The 20,982-nt window shown below is 39.6% G+C and overlaps 1 protein-coding gene across 7 annotated transcripts; it reads left to right on the forward strand.

The window, feature by feature from the left end:
• Positions 1-13,289: 13,289 nt before the first annotated feature.
• Positions 13,290-19,579, forward strand: LOC131236141 (serine/threonine-protein phosphatase BSL3-like). 7 transcript variants are annotated; one of them, XR_009166574.1, is made up of 4 exons: positions 13,291-13,746; positions 18,748-19,014; positions 19,184-19,425; positions 19,540-19,579. XR_009166574.1 is itself a non-coding variant. In XM_058233288.1 (3 exons), the coding sequence occupies exons 1-2, from the start codon at positions 16,457-16,459 to the stop codon at positions 18,987-18,989; spliced, it is 306 nt and encodes a 101-aa protein (XP_058089271.1). In that variant the 5' UTR covers positions 16,410-16,456; the 3' UTR covers positions 18,990-19,014; positions 19,184-19,551. The 7 variants fall into 7 exon arrangements, 1 of the variants encoding a protein (XP_058089271.1); XR_009166575.1 differs by having other exon boundaries at positions 19,553-19,579; XR_009166576.1 differs by having other exon boundaries at positions 13,290-13,746; positions 18,760-19,014; positions 19,184-19,551.
• The last annotated feature ends 1,403 nt before the right edge of the window (positions 19,580-20,982 follow it).

Raw genomic sequence — 20,982 nt, forward strand, 5'->3', positions numbered from 1 at the left:
AATATTATATAATGCCACTTCTCTTACAAATCATGATATAATGATAGAAGGATGCATACCGTAACGAATGGATAGCTTGTAAAAAGATGAGGAAGATGGCTTCTGCAATCAATCGAATTAGAAGGAGACACTTTAGTCAGACGATGCTACACAGTACACACTCAATCGTCAATCCCTCATAAGATATGATAAAGCGGTAGAAAGAAACATACCCAAAGGAATGAATGGAGAGCTTGTAAAAAAGAGGAAGATGGAAGATGGCTTCCGCAATCAGTCAAAGGCTTAAAGAGATTGGTAATAGACAAGGTAGCATATAAAGCACTTTTTACTTTGAAGAAGAAGAGCATATATAGAGGGAGAGAGATGCTTTGCTGAGAATCTATCCATCTCAGGTGCACGCAAGGAATGTACACATCTGCGCTGAAACGCAAGGAATATGTCAATCTTTCATGAAAGAATAATAAATTCCAAACACATTTCATAGGCTACCATGAAATCGTGACACCAATTTAACAAATATTAGCCATTCGATCCATGACCTTTAGTGTGGGTGGTCAATATTGTTTATACAAAAATAATTCAAATCAATAATATGATCCATACTAGGAATTAATATTAGGAACATACAACTCACATTATAAACAACCTCGCGTGAGAGAATATATTATATAGACAGAGATTCTAGTACAAAAACCTTCGCTCTGATACCATGCTAAATAACTAATTTCTCTAAAATCATTTAACTATATCAATGTATATCAAGGGACTTAATGCACCAACAATAGATATAGAAGATAAGGCCAAGTAATGAATAGGATCATCTCATCAATGCTATTTTTTGTGTGGTTTCCTGTTACAAACCTTGGTCCGAAGGGCAACCCGGTCTCCTCAATCATGTAGCTGTGGTGTACAAAAATATGGACAACTAAAACAACAACAACTAATTGGGCTGATGGAAGGCTAAAATGAAACAAATGGACGGCTATACAATGTCTATTTGGTTCCATTTCTTTCTGCCACGGTGGCCAACTTGATTAGCAGATCAGGGACGGACTGTCTTATATCCGTCTCATCCATCCACTTCTCCAGCTCATTTTAGGGTATGAGCTGAAAAAAATCACAGCAAATCCAAATCTAGGTATCCACAGCAAATCCAAATCTATCCTAATGTTTATTTGCCATCCAACCTGTTGATAAAGTCACAAAAACATGAATGAAAGGACCACATGAATATTAGGTTCATCCATAACTTTTGCAGCCCACAAGAAGTTTTTAAGGATCAATCACCACTGTTTCCTGTGGTGTGGTCCACCTGAGATTTCAATCTGCTGCATTTTTTGGATCATGCTTAAAATAATATGTTGAAACAGATGGATGGCGTGGATATAAGAAAAGTACATGATCACGGTTGGCCACACAATCAGGGATCCACCGACCTCGTGGATCCGGGAATCTATCAGGGATCTCGATCTGCATATGAGGTCGCTGTAGATATGATATCGCTGACAGATGCCAGCAGACTGATCCATGCAACATATAGATAAATGGGCTTAGCAGGGCTGAGCCATACAGGCAGAAGGGTAGACCGAACCTTTTAAATAAGGGTCTCAAGTCCACGCGGGTGTTTGGGACCACATGATTGCTGTAGTTTTTGTATAGTGATGAAAAAATGAAAAAAAAAACTTTTAACCTAGATCTAGTGAAATGAATGTCTTTGGATATGTTGGACGGTTGAAACAACAAACGTACGACATCAGCAAAATATGCAAGAATCACATCAAATAAATGATTGAACCATCCAATCAAAGGCATGCAAGATTGAAGGGTCAAGAACAATCAGAGTAAGAAGGTCCAACCAGAAACTTGACACGTTAGTGGTACGGATTGCCTGTTGGGTCACTAAGCTAGCATTGTGAGTAAACTCTAAAGGGCCCACCTTGTTGTACATATTTTATCTATGATATAAATCTGTTTTATCAACTCATTTTAAGGCATGAGACCAAAATAGAGGCATATCAAAAGATCAAGTGGACCTCACCATAGGAAACAGTGGGATAATGATATCCACCGTTAAAACCTTCATAGGACCCACAATGATGTTTACTGTTCAGAAGATGGGGATACCAGCTCGAATGCTCTAAGTATAAGCTGCAGTATTAAGGGAGTAAGACAATCCGCTGACAACACAATCATTACATTTAAATCCCATCAAATCCACCGTAATCCTTCAAATTTGCCTAGGGAGTGAGATGGATGAGAGCAATATCAGCTTGATCCAAAGACTATTGGACTCGATAAGTTTTCATCGGTAAGCATTCAATTCCTATTATTTCATGTGATATGGTGTAACTGAGTTTGGATTATGCTTCAATTTTGGGTTCATGCCCTAAAATGAGGGGTAAAAGGATGGATGGCCTGGGTAAGACATATACATCATGGTGGCCCATAGAGTTTACTAGTATGGGGCCTTAGTGCAGGGATTGGGTACTACTCCTAGTAGAGCCTAGCTAGAGATAGACAGTCCTGCCAGGAGCTCCATGGAGCCCACCATGATATATGTGTTTTATCCATGCCATCCATCCATTTTAGGTTATGAGCCCAAAAATGAGGCCGGTCAAATGCATGAGGAGTACACCACAATAAATAGTGATGATTGATTGCTGACTGCTGAAAACTGCTTGAGGGCATCAAGTTAATATTTATATTTTTCCTTCGTCCACTTCTGTGTGACCTTATCCACAGGTTGGATGGAAAATAAACTTCACAGTGGGCCCTAGAAAGGTTTCAATGGTGGGAGTCATTGTCACTATTACTTGGTGTGGTGAGGTCCACTCGACCCTTCACTCTACCACATTTAAAACCTCATGTCCTATATATATATATATATATATATATATATATATATATATATATATATATATATATATATATATATATATATGTATATATATATATCTATCAAAATGGATGGATGGCTTGGATAAAACTAATATATCATAGTGGCCCACAGAGCCACTGATAGGACTGTTCATCTCTAGTTAGGCCCTCATGGGATAATACGCAATCCATGCTCGTCCTTAGCTAGGAACAGGCTTTGAGGGGCAACCATGATGCATGACTTTTATCCACACCATCCATTCATTTTTCCACATCATTTTAGGGCATTAGCTCAAAAATGAGGCATATCCAAGGCTCAAGTGGACCACACTACAGGAAGCGATGACAATGACAACCACCCTTGAAACCCTCCTAGGCCCCATCAAGATGGTTAATTCTCATCCAACCCGTTCATAAGGCCACATGAACCTGGATGAAGGGAAAACACAAATATCAGCTTGATCCAAAACTTTTGTAATCCTTAAAATGCTTTCAATTATAGACGTTTAACCCTTACCATGTGGTCTGCTCGAGCCATGGATAGTAGATTGGGTGCTACCCTGCCTGTCCTTGTCTAGGACTATCAGGGGCTCTGAGGGCCATCATGATGGGTTTGATCTACATGGCCATATTCATTTTAAGTTACAACTCCAAAAATGAGGCAAATTCAAGGCTCAAGTGAACCGCACCATATGATCAGGTAGCAAGGATAGTTGCAAGTGTTGTGATGTATAAAGCACACTTATTTGTCAAATTTCGATGTGACAAAACAGCTTATAGTGTGACTCACTTATGTGATGGAAATTTTACCTTCAAGTGAATCAAGAAGGAAAGATCACCTTCGATATCAACACATGAAGTTGGAAAGTGCAAGACATGAAGATGGTTACTTCAAGTTTGAGTTCTACTTCACTTCAAGTTCAATATCATGCTACAACTACAAGTTTACTTCAAGTAGAAGATCCACTGAACGCTACTGAAGATTTAAATGAAAATTTCAAGGTATATATTTCAATGTCCAATAAATTCAGGTATAATTGACCCTAGAAAGACCCTAGATTCAGGTAGCCTAAGGTTTGAGTTAATTTAAAATCAATCTAGAACCTATAACCCTTGATTATGTTATTGAACATTGAACATTTCTACATCAAGTGAAGCGGTTTTACGAGCTACATCAAAGAGCGTGTTCAGAAGAAGATAAGTATTGTTTATTCAATTTTTGGTTTATTGACATATCCAGAAAATCTCTGTATTGTGCTCCATCAACTAGTTGAAGGCATTGCTCAACCAATTCAGCAGGCCCCTCAACCAGTTGAAGGACGGTTTTATTCGATTATGCCCAAACGTTGAAAATTTGTTGATTCTTAGACCAGTCAAATGAAACCTTAGACTAGTCGAAGAAACTGATTTTCAGCCTATAAATAGAGGTCTTTTCTCATTCTAAGTCATTCATTAAAGCCACAAAAGGCCTTCACTTTTAGAGAGAAAAGTCCCAGTCATTTTCAAACTATAGCTCAGTAATTTTGGATCATTTAATAGCTTTTTATTTTTGTAATTCCTTGATGTCTTTTTATGAATATAATATTTTAAAGGGAGTTCATACTCTACTTTTTGAGATCTAAGGAATTCAAACAAGTAGCCCAAGCTTTGAATTAATTGAAAATCTATTTAGAACCTATAACCCATGATTACGTTTATTGGACATTAAACATTTCTACATCAAGCGAAGCGATTATACATGCTACATTAAAGAGCGTTTTCATCAGAAGATAATTATTCTTTTTTTATTTTTGGTTTCTTAAGATATCCAGAAAATCTCTGTATTAGTTTTGACTGAGATAGTCAGAAAATCTCAGTGTGGTGTTTTGTTTGTGATAGCCCATTTGAAAACACAACTGTATAGGTTTTAAGGTGAACCTGAGAAAACCTTGATTATTAGTGAATGCTAATATCATGTGGGTTGTGATTATTGGAAGTGAAGTAGGTGTGGCTAGTTGAGAACAATCGGTGTACACACCAAACAACTATAATTCCTGGTGTTTTGTTGTGGATGATGTATGTGATATATATATATATGTTGAATTGTTGTAATATTTTCATGTACATGTGGTGAATGCTTGAAATAGATAGTTTGTCTTTCCTTTTCTTCTTATTTTAGTTTGCAATCTTAATCCTTACTACGTTTAAGAAATCAGGTTGTCCTCCCTAAAACATATGTTTCTGGTGTGAGGTTGTCTTTTGAATAAGGTTTGAATCAATTTATCAATACTATTACAGTTGAGATCTCTGATTAGTTTTGATTTATTTAATCTTTCAATTCTTTAATTTTTAAATTGGCATAGTACTATTGCCTCCCCCCATTTAGGACTGAGAGCTCGCCCCTTTTCAATAGTGACACCTACTAATGAAACCTTCCTAGGGCCTAAGGCCCATGTGATGGTTAATTTCAATTCAACCAATCATAAGGTCACACAGACATGGATGAAGAGAAAACATAAACGTCAGCTTGGTTCAAAACTTTTGTGACCCCTAAAAAGTTTTTAAGGGAAAGTTTTTTATTCCCATCATGTGGTCCACTCGAGCCTTGGAATTTCCTAACGCTCCTATGGATGCCGTTGCTCTTTGGTGCTATGGCCCACCATGGTGTATGTGTCTTATCCATATTGTCCATCCATTTTGCCCCCTCATGTGCATGAGCCCAAAAGTGAGGCAAATCCAAATCTTAGGTTGTCTACACCACAAAAACAGTGGTGATTGAACACCCATAATTAATTACCTCTTAGGGTCACGGGAATTTTGGATCAAGTTGATATTTGTGTTTTTCCCTTCATCCAATTTAGTGTGACCTAATCAATAGGTTAGCTGGAAAATAAACATTACAGTGGGCCTTAGAAAGTTTTTAATGGTGATCGTTCAATCACCACTATTTTTCTAGTAGTGTGGTCCACCTGAGATTTGAATTTTCCTTATTTTTGGGTGCATGCTCTAAAATGATCTGGAAAATGGATGGATGACATGGATAAACATCATACATCAGGCTAAGGCCCATAGAGAACCAACTAGTAGTGATGTCCAACAGGGTTTACATGCAATCCTTTGGTAAAGAAGCATACTGGATTTAATGGACGGAGAAAGAAAGATGATGGCTTTGCAATCAATCAAAGATTAAAAGGACACAGATTGAGAAGCCTCAAGAGATGGAAAGAAATGAAGAAAGGGAAGAAATGATAGTGGGATATAGAGTTAGTCAACACTACAAGAAAATGGGCATTTAGCCACGATTTTTTAGCCTCAGATCAAAAACTTGAAGCTAATTGTGCATTTTAGCCTCGGTTGCTAAGTGTAAGACCTGTATCCTAGTTCGTACCATACTGTTCCATAGGCTTCCACGGTCCTCCCAATCGAATTCAGGCAACCCTCGACCTATATCCGACGTTTGCGCGTGATCTTAAACCGAGTCCTGCATATCAGAGTCGACTCAACTCGAAACTTGTACCTTAGCGACTGCGCTGTCGCTGCGGTTCTAATGCTGCATCTCACGTGCCGATGCAATACTCAGGCCAGGAGATGTGGGCCCGCGTTCATTTAGAGAAAAATGCTGTACATTTGCAAAATCCAAGAGAACCTTTCAAATCAATCCCATTAATCAAGTATACATCACACCTTAAGTCAAGTACAAGCAACCCATACCCTACCCTTACCTCTCTCTTACATAAGCTACCCCAAAGTCAACCCTTACATCACTTCATCCATCATTCCACCCATCACCCATCACTCCATCTCTTACATTCCATCACTTCTCTCTCCCTCATTTCACAAAAAATCTCCCAAGCAACAAAAAATTCCAACGTCCAAGCTCTCTCTCCCAAAGCCAAGTGTGGCCCACTTTCCCTCTCTCTCATCTCCCATCTCAACCATTCATTCTCCATCAACCTCCATTAAAATAGAAGGTAAGGAGCATACAAGTCTAAGGAGCTAAAAGAGAAGGCTGATAGGTGGGTGATCCACCGTTGATTTCAAAATTTAGGGCTCACTTGTTGTGCGACCCACATTGATGTATACAATGTAGAGAGGGGCCCATAGTGGCGGGGTCCCTCTATCTTACTATTTCTCTCTCTCTCTCTCTCTCTCGTATGATGATAGTGTGTTTGTGTGTGTGGCCCACCATGAAGTGTATATTTTATCCATGCCATTCACCTTCATGGGACCCACCTAATAGATGTGTTGGATCTACATCGTCCAGCCCGTTAGCAGGCCCATGTGGGACCCACCATGATGCCTATGTTGAATCCAAACCGTCAGTGGAGTGTGCGAACTGACAGTGGGTCGTAGCTAACAATGTAGTGTGAACTGACGGTGAAGTGTACTATCCAGCTAGCTTAAAAAAAGAAAAAAGAAAAAGAGAGAGATACTAATATTGAAATAATATATATATATATAGTGTTAATGCATTGATGTGGGCCACACGTGTGGACCCACCATGATATAAGCGTTATATCTTCACCGTCCAGAACATCTAGAGGGTCTGGACGGTGGACTCTTTAATAGGTATATATATATACACATACAGAGAGAGAGAGGGGAGGGGGGTGGCCCGCCTACGTGGGACCCACCAGTGATGTTTGTCCAGCCGTCCATTTCTAGACGGTGCTGGATGGGCCGCACTAGGTGTGTGGGTCCCATCCACACCGTCCAGCAACCTAGACGGGTGGAGCCCACCGTGATATATGTTTGTATCCATGCCATCCATTCATCATCTGGACGGGTGGAGTCCACCGTGATGTATATTTGTGTCCCACGCCGTCCATTCATTTGGCGAGCTTGTCTTTGGCTCGAGACAAAAAAAAGAAGCAAATTCAATACTCTGGTGGGCCACATACGGACCCCACCCCTGATGTTTGTATTACATCCAAACCGTCCATCTATTTGGCGATCCCGTCTCAAGGCCTGGGACCAAAATATAACAGATCTGGTATCAAGTGGACCACACTACAAAAAAATAGTGGAGTTGAACGTCTGCCATTGAAACCCCTCTTTGGGATTACAGAAGTTTTGAACCAATATAATATTTATTTTTCCTCGCTGTTTAGGTCTTTATGACCCTATAAACAGTCTGGATGGGAAATAAATGCTATGGTGGGCCCTCTAAATTTTTAACATGGGAATTATTATCACCTCGGTTAAGTGTGGTGTGGTCCAGATGATCCTTGGATACGATTCATTTTTTTGAAATAATGCTCTAAACTGATCTCTAGTAGTGTTGAATGGTGTGGTTGGTTTAGGCCCATGTGATTCGGCCCATTTGAATCAGCCCATTGGTGCGGCCCATATAATGTGGCTCGTTTGATGCATGTTGGCCCATTGGAGCGGCCCACTTGATGTATATGAGGCCCAATGAGACGTATGTGAGGCCTTTGTGTGGGCTGAATGTGATGTGATGAGGCCCATTGCGATGTGAGATCCCACCATGATGTATGTAATGATGTTTTGGCGGCTATGCTTTGGGAGCAATGATGGTTTGACATCCACATTGTAAGAGCAATGATGGTTAAATGTCCGCATTGCAACTCTCCCTAGGGGCCCTAGGCCCATACTTGTAGTGTGTAGGCTGTCTAGGCCCTTCTTCGTTATGAACAGAACTCATCATCACATAACATGTTTAATATAGTTTCATGATTCACGCTCATACGCATCATATGTATGCTTGAGATGAGAAGTGACTGATCATAGCATATGCCTTCGGGCAGATTGTTTATGGGTTCCCTGATAGGCAGAGTTGCCCTTCATGAGCGCGCAGTACGTGCAAGATTGTTGCATGATTAGTAGTGTGATTCATGCACTTATATTTATATGACTTGATTTCTATACGCCCTAGCGACATCAGGGATATGACCTCCACAGACACATCGTGGATGGCAGGATCAGACACCAGAAATATTATTACTGAGCATTGGGGCGCCATAGATGTCCCTGGGTGAAAATTCCTAAACTCAATGGTACCAGAGGATGACTTCAACATTGAGACTGAGTGGAAACATGAGCGTCTGAGTGCCGAATACCAGGAGGCCGCATTGCTCACTATTTCGTGGTCGGTTGGAAAGGGATGTGGCCTTACTCGCCTGAGGGTAGGGGGCATTGCTAGGCTGAGTTTGACCAGCTCGTGAATGGGTCCACTATCAATGTGCCAGATAGGTATTGATAGACTATTGGCTAGGCGGATAGTGAGGTTTCTTACGCTCACTTGGACTGCACGCCTGAGAAAGGGGCAGTGCCATTTGGAGTATACTAAACCCTAGTGATTATCCAGAGTGAGAACCGTACTGATATTTGATGCTCTAGTGAGAAGCTGCATTGATATGTGTATGAAGATTGGCATGTGTGAGTTGCATTTTGCATCGCATAGCCTTGATATGGCCAATAAAATTTATGTTTTACACCACATAGCCTTGGTACGGCTGATTGCATTCATGTACTCATCAGCATGATTCCGCATTACTTTGACCTTGTATTCTGAGCAAGCTTATATTGCGCTCACACTTACACCACCCTCTAAGCTTTCTATAAGCTTATGCATGATTGATGCGTGTAGGTGACGCTAGGACGCAGCCGTAGCTTCGCCGTAGTGGGAGTGTACAGTTAAGCTTCAGGAGTTTCTGTTATCATTATCTTATATTTCCCTTTATGCACATTTTTAAAGTTTTTGATCATAGTGAATTTTGTGATGGTGTTCTTGTGGTTATTGTTCGTGGGTTATGCTTATGGTTAAGCTCATTACGAATCAGATTGATGTTAAAAATCCTCCTTGTAGAATCCCAGGAATGGAACCTGGCGTATGGGTGCTGGGAGCCGAGAACGGGGTACTACGGAGGCTGTTGGCGCCAGATTCGGCAATCAAAAATTTTGTAAGCCCGGTTTCCGAGTTTGGGGCATGATACTAAGGAACCAAAGTTAAAAGTTCATTTTTTAGCCACAGTTGCTAAGGAATTGAGGTTAAAAGTGTGCTTTTAACTTCGGTTATTAAGAAACCGAAGCTAAAATTTCACTTTTTTACCTCAGTTACTAGGGAACTAAGGTTAAAAGTCTGCTCTTTTGCCTCGATTGCTAGGGAACCAAGGCTAAAAGTCTGCTATTTTTCCTCAGTTGTAGAGGAACCGAGGCTAAAAGTTTACCTTTTCCCCTCGGTTGCTAGGGAACTGAGGATAAAAGTCCGCTCTTTTGCCTCGGTTGCTAGGGAATCGAGACTAAAAGTCTGTTATTTTTCCTCGGTTGTAGATAAACTGAGGCTAAAAGTTTACCTTTTCGCTTCGGTTGCTAGGGAATTGAGGCTAAATATTCGCTCTTTTGCCTCGGTTGCTAGGGAACCGAGGCTAAAAGTCTGCTATTTTACCTCGGTTGTAGAAAAATTAAGGCTAAAAGTTTACCTTTTCGCCTCGGTTGCTAGGGAACTGAGGCTAAAAGTCCGCTCTTTCGCCTCGGTTGGTAGGGAACTGAGGCTAAAAGTTTGTTCTTTTGTCTCGGTTACTAGGGAACCGAGGCTAAAAGTCCACTATTTTGCCTCGATTGTAGAGAATCCGAAGTTAAAAGTTTACCTTTTTGCATCGGTTGCTAGGGAACTGAGGTTAAAAGTCCACTCTTTCGCCTCTGTTGCTAGGGAAATGAGGCTAAAAGTCTGCTCTTTTGCCTCAATTGTTAAGGAACCGAGGCTAAAAGTCGACTATTTTGCCTCGGTTGTAGAGAAATTGAGGCTAAAAGTTTACCTTTTCGCCTCTGTTGCTAGGGAACTAAGGCTAAAAGTCCTTTCTTTCGCTTCCGTTGCTATGGAGCTGAGGCTAAAAGTCCACTCTTTCGCCTTGATTGTTAAGGAATTGAGGTAAAAGACGGCTATTTTACTTCGGTTGTAGAGAAACCAAGGCTAAAACTTTACCATTTCACCTCGGTTGCTAAAGAATTGAAGCTAAAAGTTTTCTTTTCTATCGCGGTTGTTAAGTAACTGAGACTAAAAGTCTTCTTTTAATTTCACCTCGATTGCTAAGGAATTGAGACTAAAACTTTACTTTTTCGCCTCGGTTGTAAATGATCCGAGGCTAAAAGTCCACTATTTTGCCTCTAAGTAACCGAAGCTAAAAAAGTTTGCCTTTTCACTTCAGTTGCTATGAAACCGAGGCTAAAAATCCATTATTTTGCCCTGATTGCTACGAACCGAAGCCAACAAGCTATTATTTTGCCTCGGTTGTTAGGTAACCGAGAAAGTTATCATTTTTACTTACCAAGGAATCAAAATTAAAAGTCCTGAGCCCATAAATGAGGCATATATAAGCTTCGAGCGGACCCCACCATGGGAAATGGTGGGGATGGAGCTACTATAGTTGAAAACCTATTATGGGCCACAAAATTGTTGAATCAAGTTAATATTTATTTTTTCCCTTCATCTAAGTCTGTGTAACCTTATGAATGGGTTGGATGGCAAATCAACATCACAGTGGGCTATAAGAAAGTTTCAACGGTGGGCATCTTTGTCACCACTACTTCCTGTGGCGTGGTCCACTCAAGCCTTCAATCGGTCTCTGTTGTGAGCTTATGCTCTAAAATAGATTATTAGAATGGATGGACGGTGTGAATAAAACACATGCGTCATGGTGGCCCCAGAGAGCCCTACCGGGTCCAAAGCTCAAGTGGACTCCCCCATAGTAAACAAAGTCACTATCCCATTTTGAGACAATCCCAGGGGCCTGCATGGTGTTTATTTGAGATCTACCCTATTCATACGTTCACATAGTCACGGACATGGACAAAGGGAAGACACAGATATCAGTTTGATCGGTGGTCTTCTTGAAGTTTCTAACGGTAGACATTCAATACATTGTTTCATGTGTGGTGGTCCACTTGAGATTTGGATCTGCCTCATTCTCGTTCCCTAAAATGATCTCTCCAAATGGATGAACGGTGTGTATGCAACACATCCATCATAGTTGCCCCCATCACTTCCTGTGGTGTGGTCCACTTAGGCCTTCAGCATGCCTCCATATGGGTTCATGCCCTAAAACGATTCTATAAGATGGATAGACAACGTGGATAAAGCATATACATCACAGTAGGCCCCACCGAGCCCCTGATAGGCCGTCCGTTTCTAGCTAGGTCCGGTCGGGAAGCGGATTGTCTGGTGTACCACACGCCAGACATAGGCAAGATCTATGGTCCCTGTGTGTTATATCCAAATCGTCCATCCATTTGGCGAACTTGTCTTAAGGCCTGAGATGAAAAATAATACATATATAAAGATAAAGTGGACCATTTGAACCGTTCATACAATTGGGAGCTCGAGGAGCGTCTGCGCTCGTGGGAGACAACACATATTTACACTAGCTATATAGCCAGTGTGTGGTAGAGCCAATCCGCATCCGTCCGGTCCGGGAACGGATCGGCTACTTCCCTTGCCCCTACCCTCGTGGCTGGTGTTCGGTGCTATGTGAGCCCCACCATGATGTATGAGATTCATCCATATTTACAGATCATTTTAGTGCTTTCTACCAAAAATGATAGGAATATAAATCTCAGGTGGACCACACCACAAGAAAATAATAGCGATTGGATATCCACCATTAAAACCCTCCTAAGGACCACTGTACTGTTTATTTGTCATCCAATCTGTTGATTAGGTCATACAGACCCAGATGACGGGAAACAACAAAGATCAGCTTGATCCAAAACTTCTATGGCCCTCAAAAAGTTTTTAATGATTAAAGTTCATTCAACACTGTTTCGTATAATGTGATCCACTTGAGACCGGTATATAACTTAGTTTTGGTTTAATACTATAAAATTATTTAGAAAAATAGATGGACGGCATGGATGAAACACATTCATCATGGTGGGGCCCACATAGCACCGACGACTAGCCATTCTCCGTGGGCGCCACAATGATGTATGTGTTTCATCCATGCCATCCATCTATTTTTTTCATATAATTTTATGAGATGAGACAAAAAAATGAGGTATATACCAATCTCAAATGGACCACAATACCGGAAACAATGTTGAATGAACATAGACCGTTAAAAACTTTTTGGAGGCCATAAAAGTTTTGGATCAAGCTGATCTTTGTTTTTTCCCTTCATCTGGGTCTTTATGACCTAATCAACAAATTGGATGTCAAATAAACAGTGCAGTGAGCCTTAGGAGGATTTTAATGGTGGATATCCAATCACTATTGTTTTCCTGGGGTGTGGTCCACTTGAGATTTATATCCCTCTCATTTTTTAGATCAAGCGCTAAAATGATCCGTAAAGATGGATGAATGGAATGGATGAAACACATACATCATGGTGGGGTCCACAGAGCACCGACCATCAGCAATCGGGATGGTGGCAGGGAGAGTAGCCAATCCGTTTTCCAAATCTGCGCCCCTCACACACAGCAAGCTGGCCTACATCAGATTAAATGCATGGGTTCCCTCACTCGATCAAGCGCTTCTGCGCTCATCCCAATCCATTCTCGAAAACCCTAGCAGAGTAAAAACCAGTCTCGGATTGCTGGATTCTCCTTTCATTTATGCAAATCTTCAAATGGAAAATGCTCAACGCCTCTCCATCCATAGTGCTTCTATAGTAACTGTCTTCGAAGGCAAGCCTCGGATCTCCTTCTTTCATCTTCTCTTAGGGTTTCTCAAACCGCAGCTCGATCTATCTTGATTGATTCTTTGTTCTCGCCCGAGGATGTCGAGATCGGATCCCGACCGTTGGATTTCTTCCAGTCCATCACTTCGGAGCGGGTGAAGGTCATCTCGATACTCGGGCTGGCACTGGCGCTCTATAACACGTATTGGGTGGTGATGTCGATGGCGATCGTTCCTCTGTTGCCTGTGTTGTTCAGGTAAATTCGACTTTGTAGGCTTGATTTCTGTTGTGATTTTCGTGGATTGAGGATTTTTTTATTTTTATTTTTATTTTTATTTTCTAATTGAATGAAATTAGGGATTTGTGTTTGGAAGTTGCATTTATCCTTATTAAGTTAAGCTCTTTGTACTGAAATTGATTGCTGATTATCATTAACTCATTTTCTTGCATATTTTTCTTAATTATGTGAAACGGCTTAGAACGATATTTTTAAATATGTGTTTAGCTACTAGGCAACCAATAGGTTGAATTTCATTGACTGGCATATTTAAGATTTCAATATATGGATTCAGATCAACAGAGCACTCTGACATTCAGGCATTCCACTATGTATTGGAAGAACGCCTCAGGCCATTTGGGACGACCTGATAGAAAGATTCAAGGCAAGGCTAGCCATGTGGAATGACAGAACACCATGAATGGGGTAAGTTGGTGAAGGCAGCCCTTGCAAATGTACTTGTGTACATGAGGTCAATTTTATTTTTTTTTTGAAATGTACCTAATGCATCATTTAAACACCGATATTTGATTGTGGCCAAGTTGGGTTAATTTCAAAAGGAAATTTTTGTGAAATGATAAGTTAGTCTGTCATAAATAACATTCACTTTGTTAGAAAGAGGGGTGTTAATCCAAGAAGAATGGTGGTCCTCAGAATAGGTCAATTAAACAGGTCAATCTGGCTCTTTTAAGTGGTAGTGGCGGATTGGGGGACAAATAAAGTGCATTATGGTAGATTATTCTCATAGAGAAATATGGGCGACAGAGAATGGCTTGGCAATTTAATGTAGTAACTATAGAATGGGATCTGCCATATGGAGGGCTATATGGCCAGTTGAGGGGCAGGTATATCAGGTATGGAATTGGAATATGCAATTTAATGTAGTAACTGCTTCACGGGTGCTTGATGTGCCTAGCACAAGAAGAGAACGAACTTCACTGATTACTGCCCTGCAGATTTGCAGGGGACATTTGAGTGGCAGTTTTGTAGCATTTTGGCTTTGCATGGATTATTCCAGGATCAATGCAGGTTTTTTTTCTCCAGTTGGTGGAATATCAATTTCTCCTATTGACCTCCCCTTTGGAAAATCACAATTCAAACAACTTTATGGAGTTTATGGCTGGAAAGAAGTAGGATAATTTTTCATGGGAAAGCTATAAATATAGCAGAGGTATCTGACATAATGTTTACTTGTACAATGGATTGGAATAATACCAACAGGAAGCTGCATGGGATATCGAAGCACATGCTCAAAATTGGAGTAAAGCCAACAAGAAGAAGAAAAGAAAATGAGAAGGAGAAAAAAGAAAGAAAGAAAGATGGCATGTGCCCCATAAAGGGTAGTTCAAGATGAATTTCAATAGTTCCTTGGGAACCTGGGGCTGGCTGGTGTGAGCAGGATTTTTATAAACCATCAGGGTACACATATTATTTCATCCTCAGGCCAGGTGATCATCAGGATGCAAATTTCACTAAGGCAGAACCTATACTTCAATGCATGAAGATTAAAATAGAGCATTGGATTGGCTCACTCATGATAGAAGGGAATTCTGCAAATGCTATCAGTGGGCGTAGGCATCAATAGTTGCTAAGTGTACATTTGAACCCAATATAGCAAATTGCCTTATATTCTACAGTTTTATATGAAAATACCTCAAAATTCTGGCACTTTCTTTCATTTCCCTTATCAGTGATCTGTATGTTTTGTATAGTATGTGGCAAACCTTTATAAGATCCGAACTCTCATCAGGTAGGCTGGCCCTACCTTAGATGGTTCTTATCCCTAAATTCTGACCAATTGGACAATTCCAACCCTTTGCTTGGAAAAATTGAAATGGTCAAATTAACTTTGTTTAACACTTCTTATAACCATATAATTTCTTTCCATAAAAGTTCGCTAATAGAATGGTTAGGATTGTTAAATCAGTGTGATATATATTTGGGTTATGGCCCATTCAACCTATAGGCTACCTTATGATTGGTTTGGATCTCATAAAGATGTTGAGAAACACCTTAGTATAGCATATTTTACATGTGATCACAACAGAAAATCTAGTTAAGGGTGTCAAAAGCTCAGATGTATGCACCCACAAGCTAATCATCCTGACTGCTTCTAAGTGGGGGGTGGGCCACACTATCTGCAACAAATCAGGTTCAAAAATCAATCTAAACTGCCTATAAAGTCCAGATGACATTTTTATTGGCTCAAAAATCACATTGATCAGATGATCCAACCTATCTGTGATTTGTCCCTATCCTTGTAGCCATCCTTTCCCTGGGCAATGGATGGATAATTATGATTGTCCAACAAAAGTGACTTTTTTGAATCACAAGCAATCTATGATGAGTTTTGACACATCTCATTTCAATCTTTTTGCTAGTAGCATTTGGTAGCAGCTACAAAGAAGGGATACGAAAATTCCAACTGCAAACAGAACAAGCCGAGCTTCTCATCTAGTCCATTCATATACTATACATCCTGGCTATAGGTGCATTTTTTGTTCGTCTTCATTTCTCAATGCATGTGTTAAAAACCTATAAAAAAAAAAAAAAAAACATACCAGTAGAGCAATTGCATTGGAGAGCAATCAACAAAGTACAATTTCTGCTGTGATACTGTTAATATGGATATCCAGCAGATTCTGTACTGTCGATCTTAGGCCATGTTTGGATGTGTTAAATTGCAAGAATGATCAATTTCCCCAATACAAGATACAATGTGAGCACTGTCTCACAAAGGTGGCGTTTGGATGGTAAGTTAAGATAAGCTACTTTGTATAATCTGTATTCCCTCATTTGATACCATATCTTAACTGCTGTCTCTTTATCTCGTAATTACTTCTACTCATTCATTCTAGATTCTTAGGTTGGTGGGCAGCCTTACATCTTTGTAATGTGCTTTTTAGGTATATGTAAAATCCATTGTTTCATGTGCAACTGGTGCTTTGATTTTTGCTCTTTGTTATAAATTTCCAAAGCATGACTCACTCATTCCTTTTAGTAGACATGGGATTCTGTACCAAGATACTCCACTGCACAGTTGGTGGTTGGTAGGAGTTCCATGCAAATTTAAGTTTCTATTAATGCCAGTTTTTCAAAAAGTGGGCAAAAAATGTGGATAGGTAGTTGGATGTTTGTGACAGTCTCGTCTATTGACGGGTAAAGATCTTTTCCCATTTCCTAACTCTTAAGATGCTACAAGTTTAAAAGGCTGGTTTAGATATTATTGGATGGTTGTCATGTTTTTTGAATTAATGGATGCCAAGAAAAAATGAAATATTTTTGTGCAGTTTTGATTTGCTGGAATCTTTTGATAGGATAATCCTTAAATGTGGTTGTTTACTGAAAATTTTGGATGGCATGGTCTATGTTTAAAAAAAAAAAAAAAATCCTTTTTGGCACAAGAAGCATATCTCTTTTCAACTCCACTTCACCCCACTTTGAATTATATGGTAGCAAAATCTCAATGTATTCTTTTATTTGCATGCCATGTAATTTGAACATTCATGATCCACGTGTACTGGCTTTAGCTATATGATTTCCACTGTAGCTTTGATACTTTTTGTGTGAAAATTCCAGTAACTGAGATTTTATTGCCGCATGTCAGGCATGTTTCTGAACTTTGGATTTGTTGTTTAACCAAGCCTTCTGTATTGGTGAATAATATTGGAGATCTATCCTTTTATCCTCTCTTTTGTTAGTAAAATTTATTAAACACTACCGGACACCCTCGTGATGGATTTCATGAGTTTGTGACTGTGGATTCAATTGCTATCTCACTAGTTCCACAACTTTTTCATGTGTGGTGTGTTTGGCTGATTGCCAAGTGAACAGCCATTGCCAAAATCCACCTTTGTGGCACCCCACTTTGGCCTTACGATACTCTCGTCGAATCCCATTCTCAGCATAGCTTATTTCCCTTTAACCCTCTCTTTTCATTTTCATTCTTCTCTATGACTGGCCATGACATTGCTCCACATGCTATTTCACTTGTGAAGTTCAAGCACCGTTTGAAAAAGGACCACACCAACCTACATTGTATGGATTATGTGACTTCTATTAATGGAGCCCTACATGGGGGAAAGAACTACAGGGAAGGGCTAGATTCCAACATTAGTTTTTCACCATTTAAAATGTGGTGGTGACTCATCCCCATGGTGTACCGTAAAGGCTGTTACGGGGCCGTAAAGGCCATTACATAAAGGTAACGGTGGCAACCGTTACACGTTACAGGGTCGTAATGGTCGTTATGGAAAAAAATGACCCGTAATTGTCGTTAACGGCACGTTACATCCCCCATAAAGGCCATAATAGCCCCGTAATGGTCTATTACGGGACATATATAGGTTTTTCATACTTTTTAATCAACATTACGGGGCGGATACAGGTTTTTCGGGGGTTTTTTCAATAAATAATAATAATAAAAAAAGAAGAAGAAACTGTAACGGCCGTAACAGCCGTTATACCCCGTATCGTAAAGGTAACGGTGGTGGCCGTTACGGCCACCGTTACTGTTATGGAACATCTTGCCCATCCCCTCTTAGGCAGCGTTGACATACTGCTATCTAGACCATCCAAATTGTGTCTGATTGTGAATGTAGTATGTAGCTAGAATCACTCCAATCAACAAATTCTGACCATCAATTTATGGCTACCAAATGGATGGTTAAAAGTAAATACTGAGGTGTCCAAATTTAAAGGTAGATGGTCAATATTGTCATATTAGTGCAATCTCTGGCTATGCTTCATTCACAGTTTGGTCAGGGATTTGGTGTGTCTGGATTGCTGTAGAACTGTGCCATGTTTGATATGTGTTTTGGGTGATTCAACTTATTCATAACAAGCTAATGTTATTTTACAACCATATTTGTTTTGGGAGGCCTGAGTTACATAACTTATGCAGTGCATTATTTTCTTTGGACATGGTAGTTAATATGTTATTGCTCTCAATGCTCATTGTAAATGGTGTTCGTGCTACAGGGGTGTTGCTAGATGACCTGCTTGTGGCTGAAGATCTAGCTGCTGCTGAAACAACAAGTGCTGCTTCACATGCTGCAGCAGCAGCTGCTGCAACCAATGTACAAGCAGGGAGATTACCTGCAAGATACACATTTGTTGATGAAAGAACAAGACAAGAAATTCCTAAAGTAGGTGTTGATGGTGCTGTTGTGCTGGGTAGCCTGGTTGCCCCTCCTATAAATGGGATATGTACACCGATATAAGTGCTGAGAATGCAATGCTTCAAAGGTAAGCTATTGGAGGTCTATATTTTGTTTAATAGATCAAATTTTGTTTTGATATACTCTACGATTGTATTGCCTGAAGACCTAATGCAAATTATTGAATAGCACTTAAAAATATCTTTCTCATGTGTGAGCTTCTTGGCGAATTGTACCTAGTTTTGATCATACTGCAGGAGACTTAGTAAAGGGGTTGAATACTTGGTTGAGGTCAGCTGCAGAAGCTGGGCCTATAAGTGCTACATTAGCTGCTGCCAAGGCCTGACAAATTAATGAAGAGATTGAGTAAATTACGGATCGGGATCATGGAGCAGATGTTACACCAAGTGGGAAACAAATTTCTACCCTGATTAAGGTGTCAGATTCCACCTTAACAAATAACGTCCCACCATCTGGAGTTCGGCTGCATTGCAGAGCTGTCGGTAGTTAAATACTGCCTTTTTGAATCTATTTTAACTTACTAATATGAAGTTGCTTCTATTCCTGTATGTTGACTCAGAAATTACTCAATTTGCTTACAAATTATCTGCAGGTTGTTGCTGTAGAGGGGGGAGCTTTGGGTGGTGTGGTCAGGCAGCTTTCCATTGATCAGTTTGAATATGAAGGCCGGTGGGTTAGCTATGGTACTCTAGAGAATGCAACTGCAGATAACTTTTTTATTAGTATTGTGCTTTTATGAATGAATAAATTTTTTTTTATATTGGTATTGTGCCAATGGATTAAAATGAATGATTGTAACGAATGATTGTATTTGATTGATTGAATGAATGATTGTGCATATGTTTATAAATTGATTAAAATAAATAATTTGGCCTTAGTTGTTGAGAATTAAGGTTAAAATTTGAATTTAACTTTAGTTGATGCCAACAGAGTCTAAATTTATCTTTAGCCCCATTTATCCAAACCGAGTCTACAACTCCCATGGCTAGAGGCTTTAGCCTCGGTTCAAAACCGTGGCTAAAAAGGTTAAAAACTGAGGCTAATTTAGCCTCAATTTTGCCTCATTTATCCAAATCGAGGTTGGAACCCCCGTGGCTAAAGGCTTTATTTTCAGTTTTAACAACCGAGGCTAAAATGACTTTTATAGCCTCGGTTCTTCAAGTGAAGCTAAAAGAACCTTTTTAGCTTTAGTTGTCTCGAAATGAGGCTAAATTAAAATTTTAGCCTATGTTGTTTTCAACCGAGACTAAATCTAAATTTTAGCCTCAGTTGCCTCCAACCGGTGCTAAATTTATTTTTAACCTTGGTTATCAACAAGTGAGGCTAAAGTCTTCCTTGTAGTGCAATGAAACAAAGTTAGGAAGTGTCCCATGTCTTTCCTAAATATTCAAGAAGTCTTGCCTTAACACTAGGATCTCCTAGTTCAATTATCCGTCGTCTAAAAGTTAATCAAATAGAGGAAGTTGGTTGGGTTAGGAGTAGGTTCAGAATGAGGGTCGTTGGACAATCCTTTTATATATATATATATATATATATATATATATATATATATAAGGATATCTAATTTTTCTATATCTTTCTAAAATTTCAATCAAACTCAACACACAGTTCATTTAACACATTTCTAACATATCATCTATCATAAATCACATTCTTAGTTATTCTTTTTCTATACATCAGTTTATCTATCTTGTTCGCTTGTCGGGGTGGCATGATTCCACGTAGCAAGACTAAGACTTATTCTATTTTTACTTGACGGATTGTCTTATAGAATTATACAAGCATGGCTAGACGTATAATATTGTTACAAATTTAATTTCTCTTGAAATTTGTATATCTTGTAGAAAAGAGACTACACAATATGTGGCCATAAGAGGGTGCTTAACATTTTATTTTATTTTTATTTTTATTTTTTAATTTTTTAGGGTGTTTAACTCCTTCCTCTTTTGTCACTTAAACCCTTATCCAGATTTACCAATCGTGGGCCAATCATATGAGTCATTTAGATCAAGGGGTTTCACAATCACCCAACCGC

This window comes from Magnolia sinica, unplaced genomic scaffold (assembly GCF_029962835.1).
Source record: "Magnolia sinica isolate HGM2019 unplaced genomic scaffold, MsV1 ctg240, whole genome shotgun sequence".
Taxonomy (NCBI): Eukaryota; Viridiplantae; Streptophyta; class Magnoliopsida; order Magnoliales; family Magnoliaceae; genus Magnolia; species Magnolia sinica.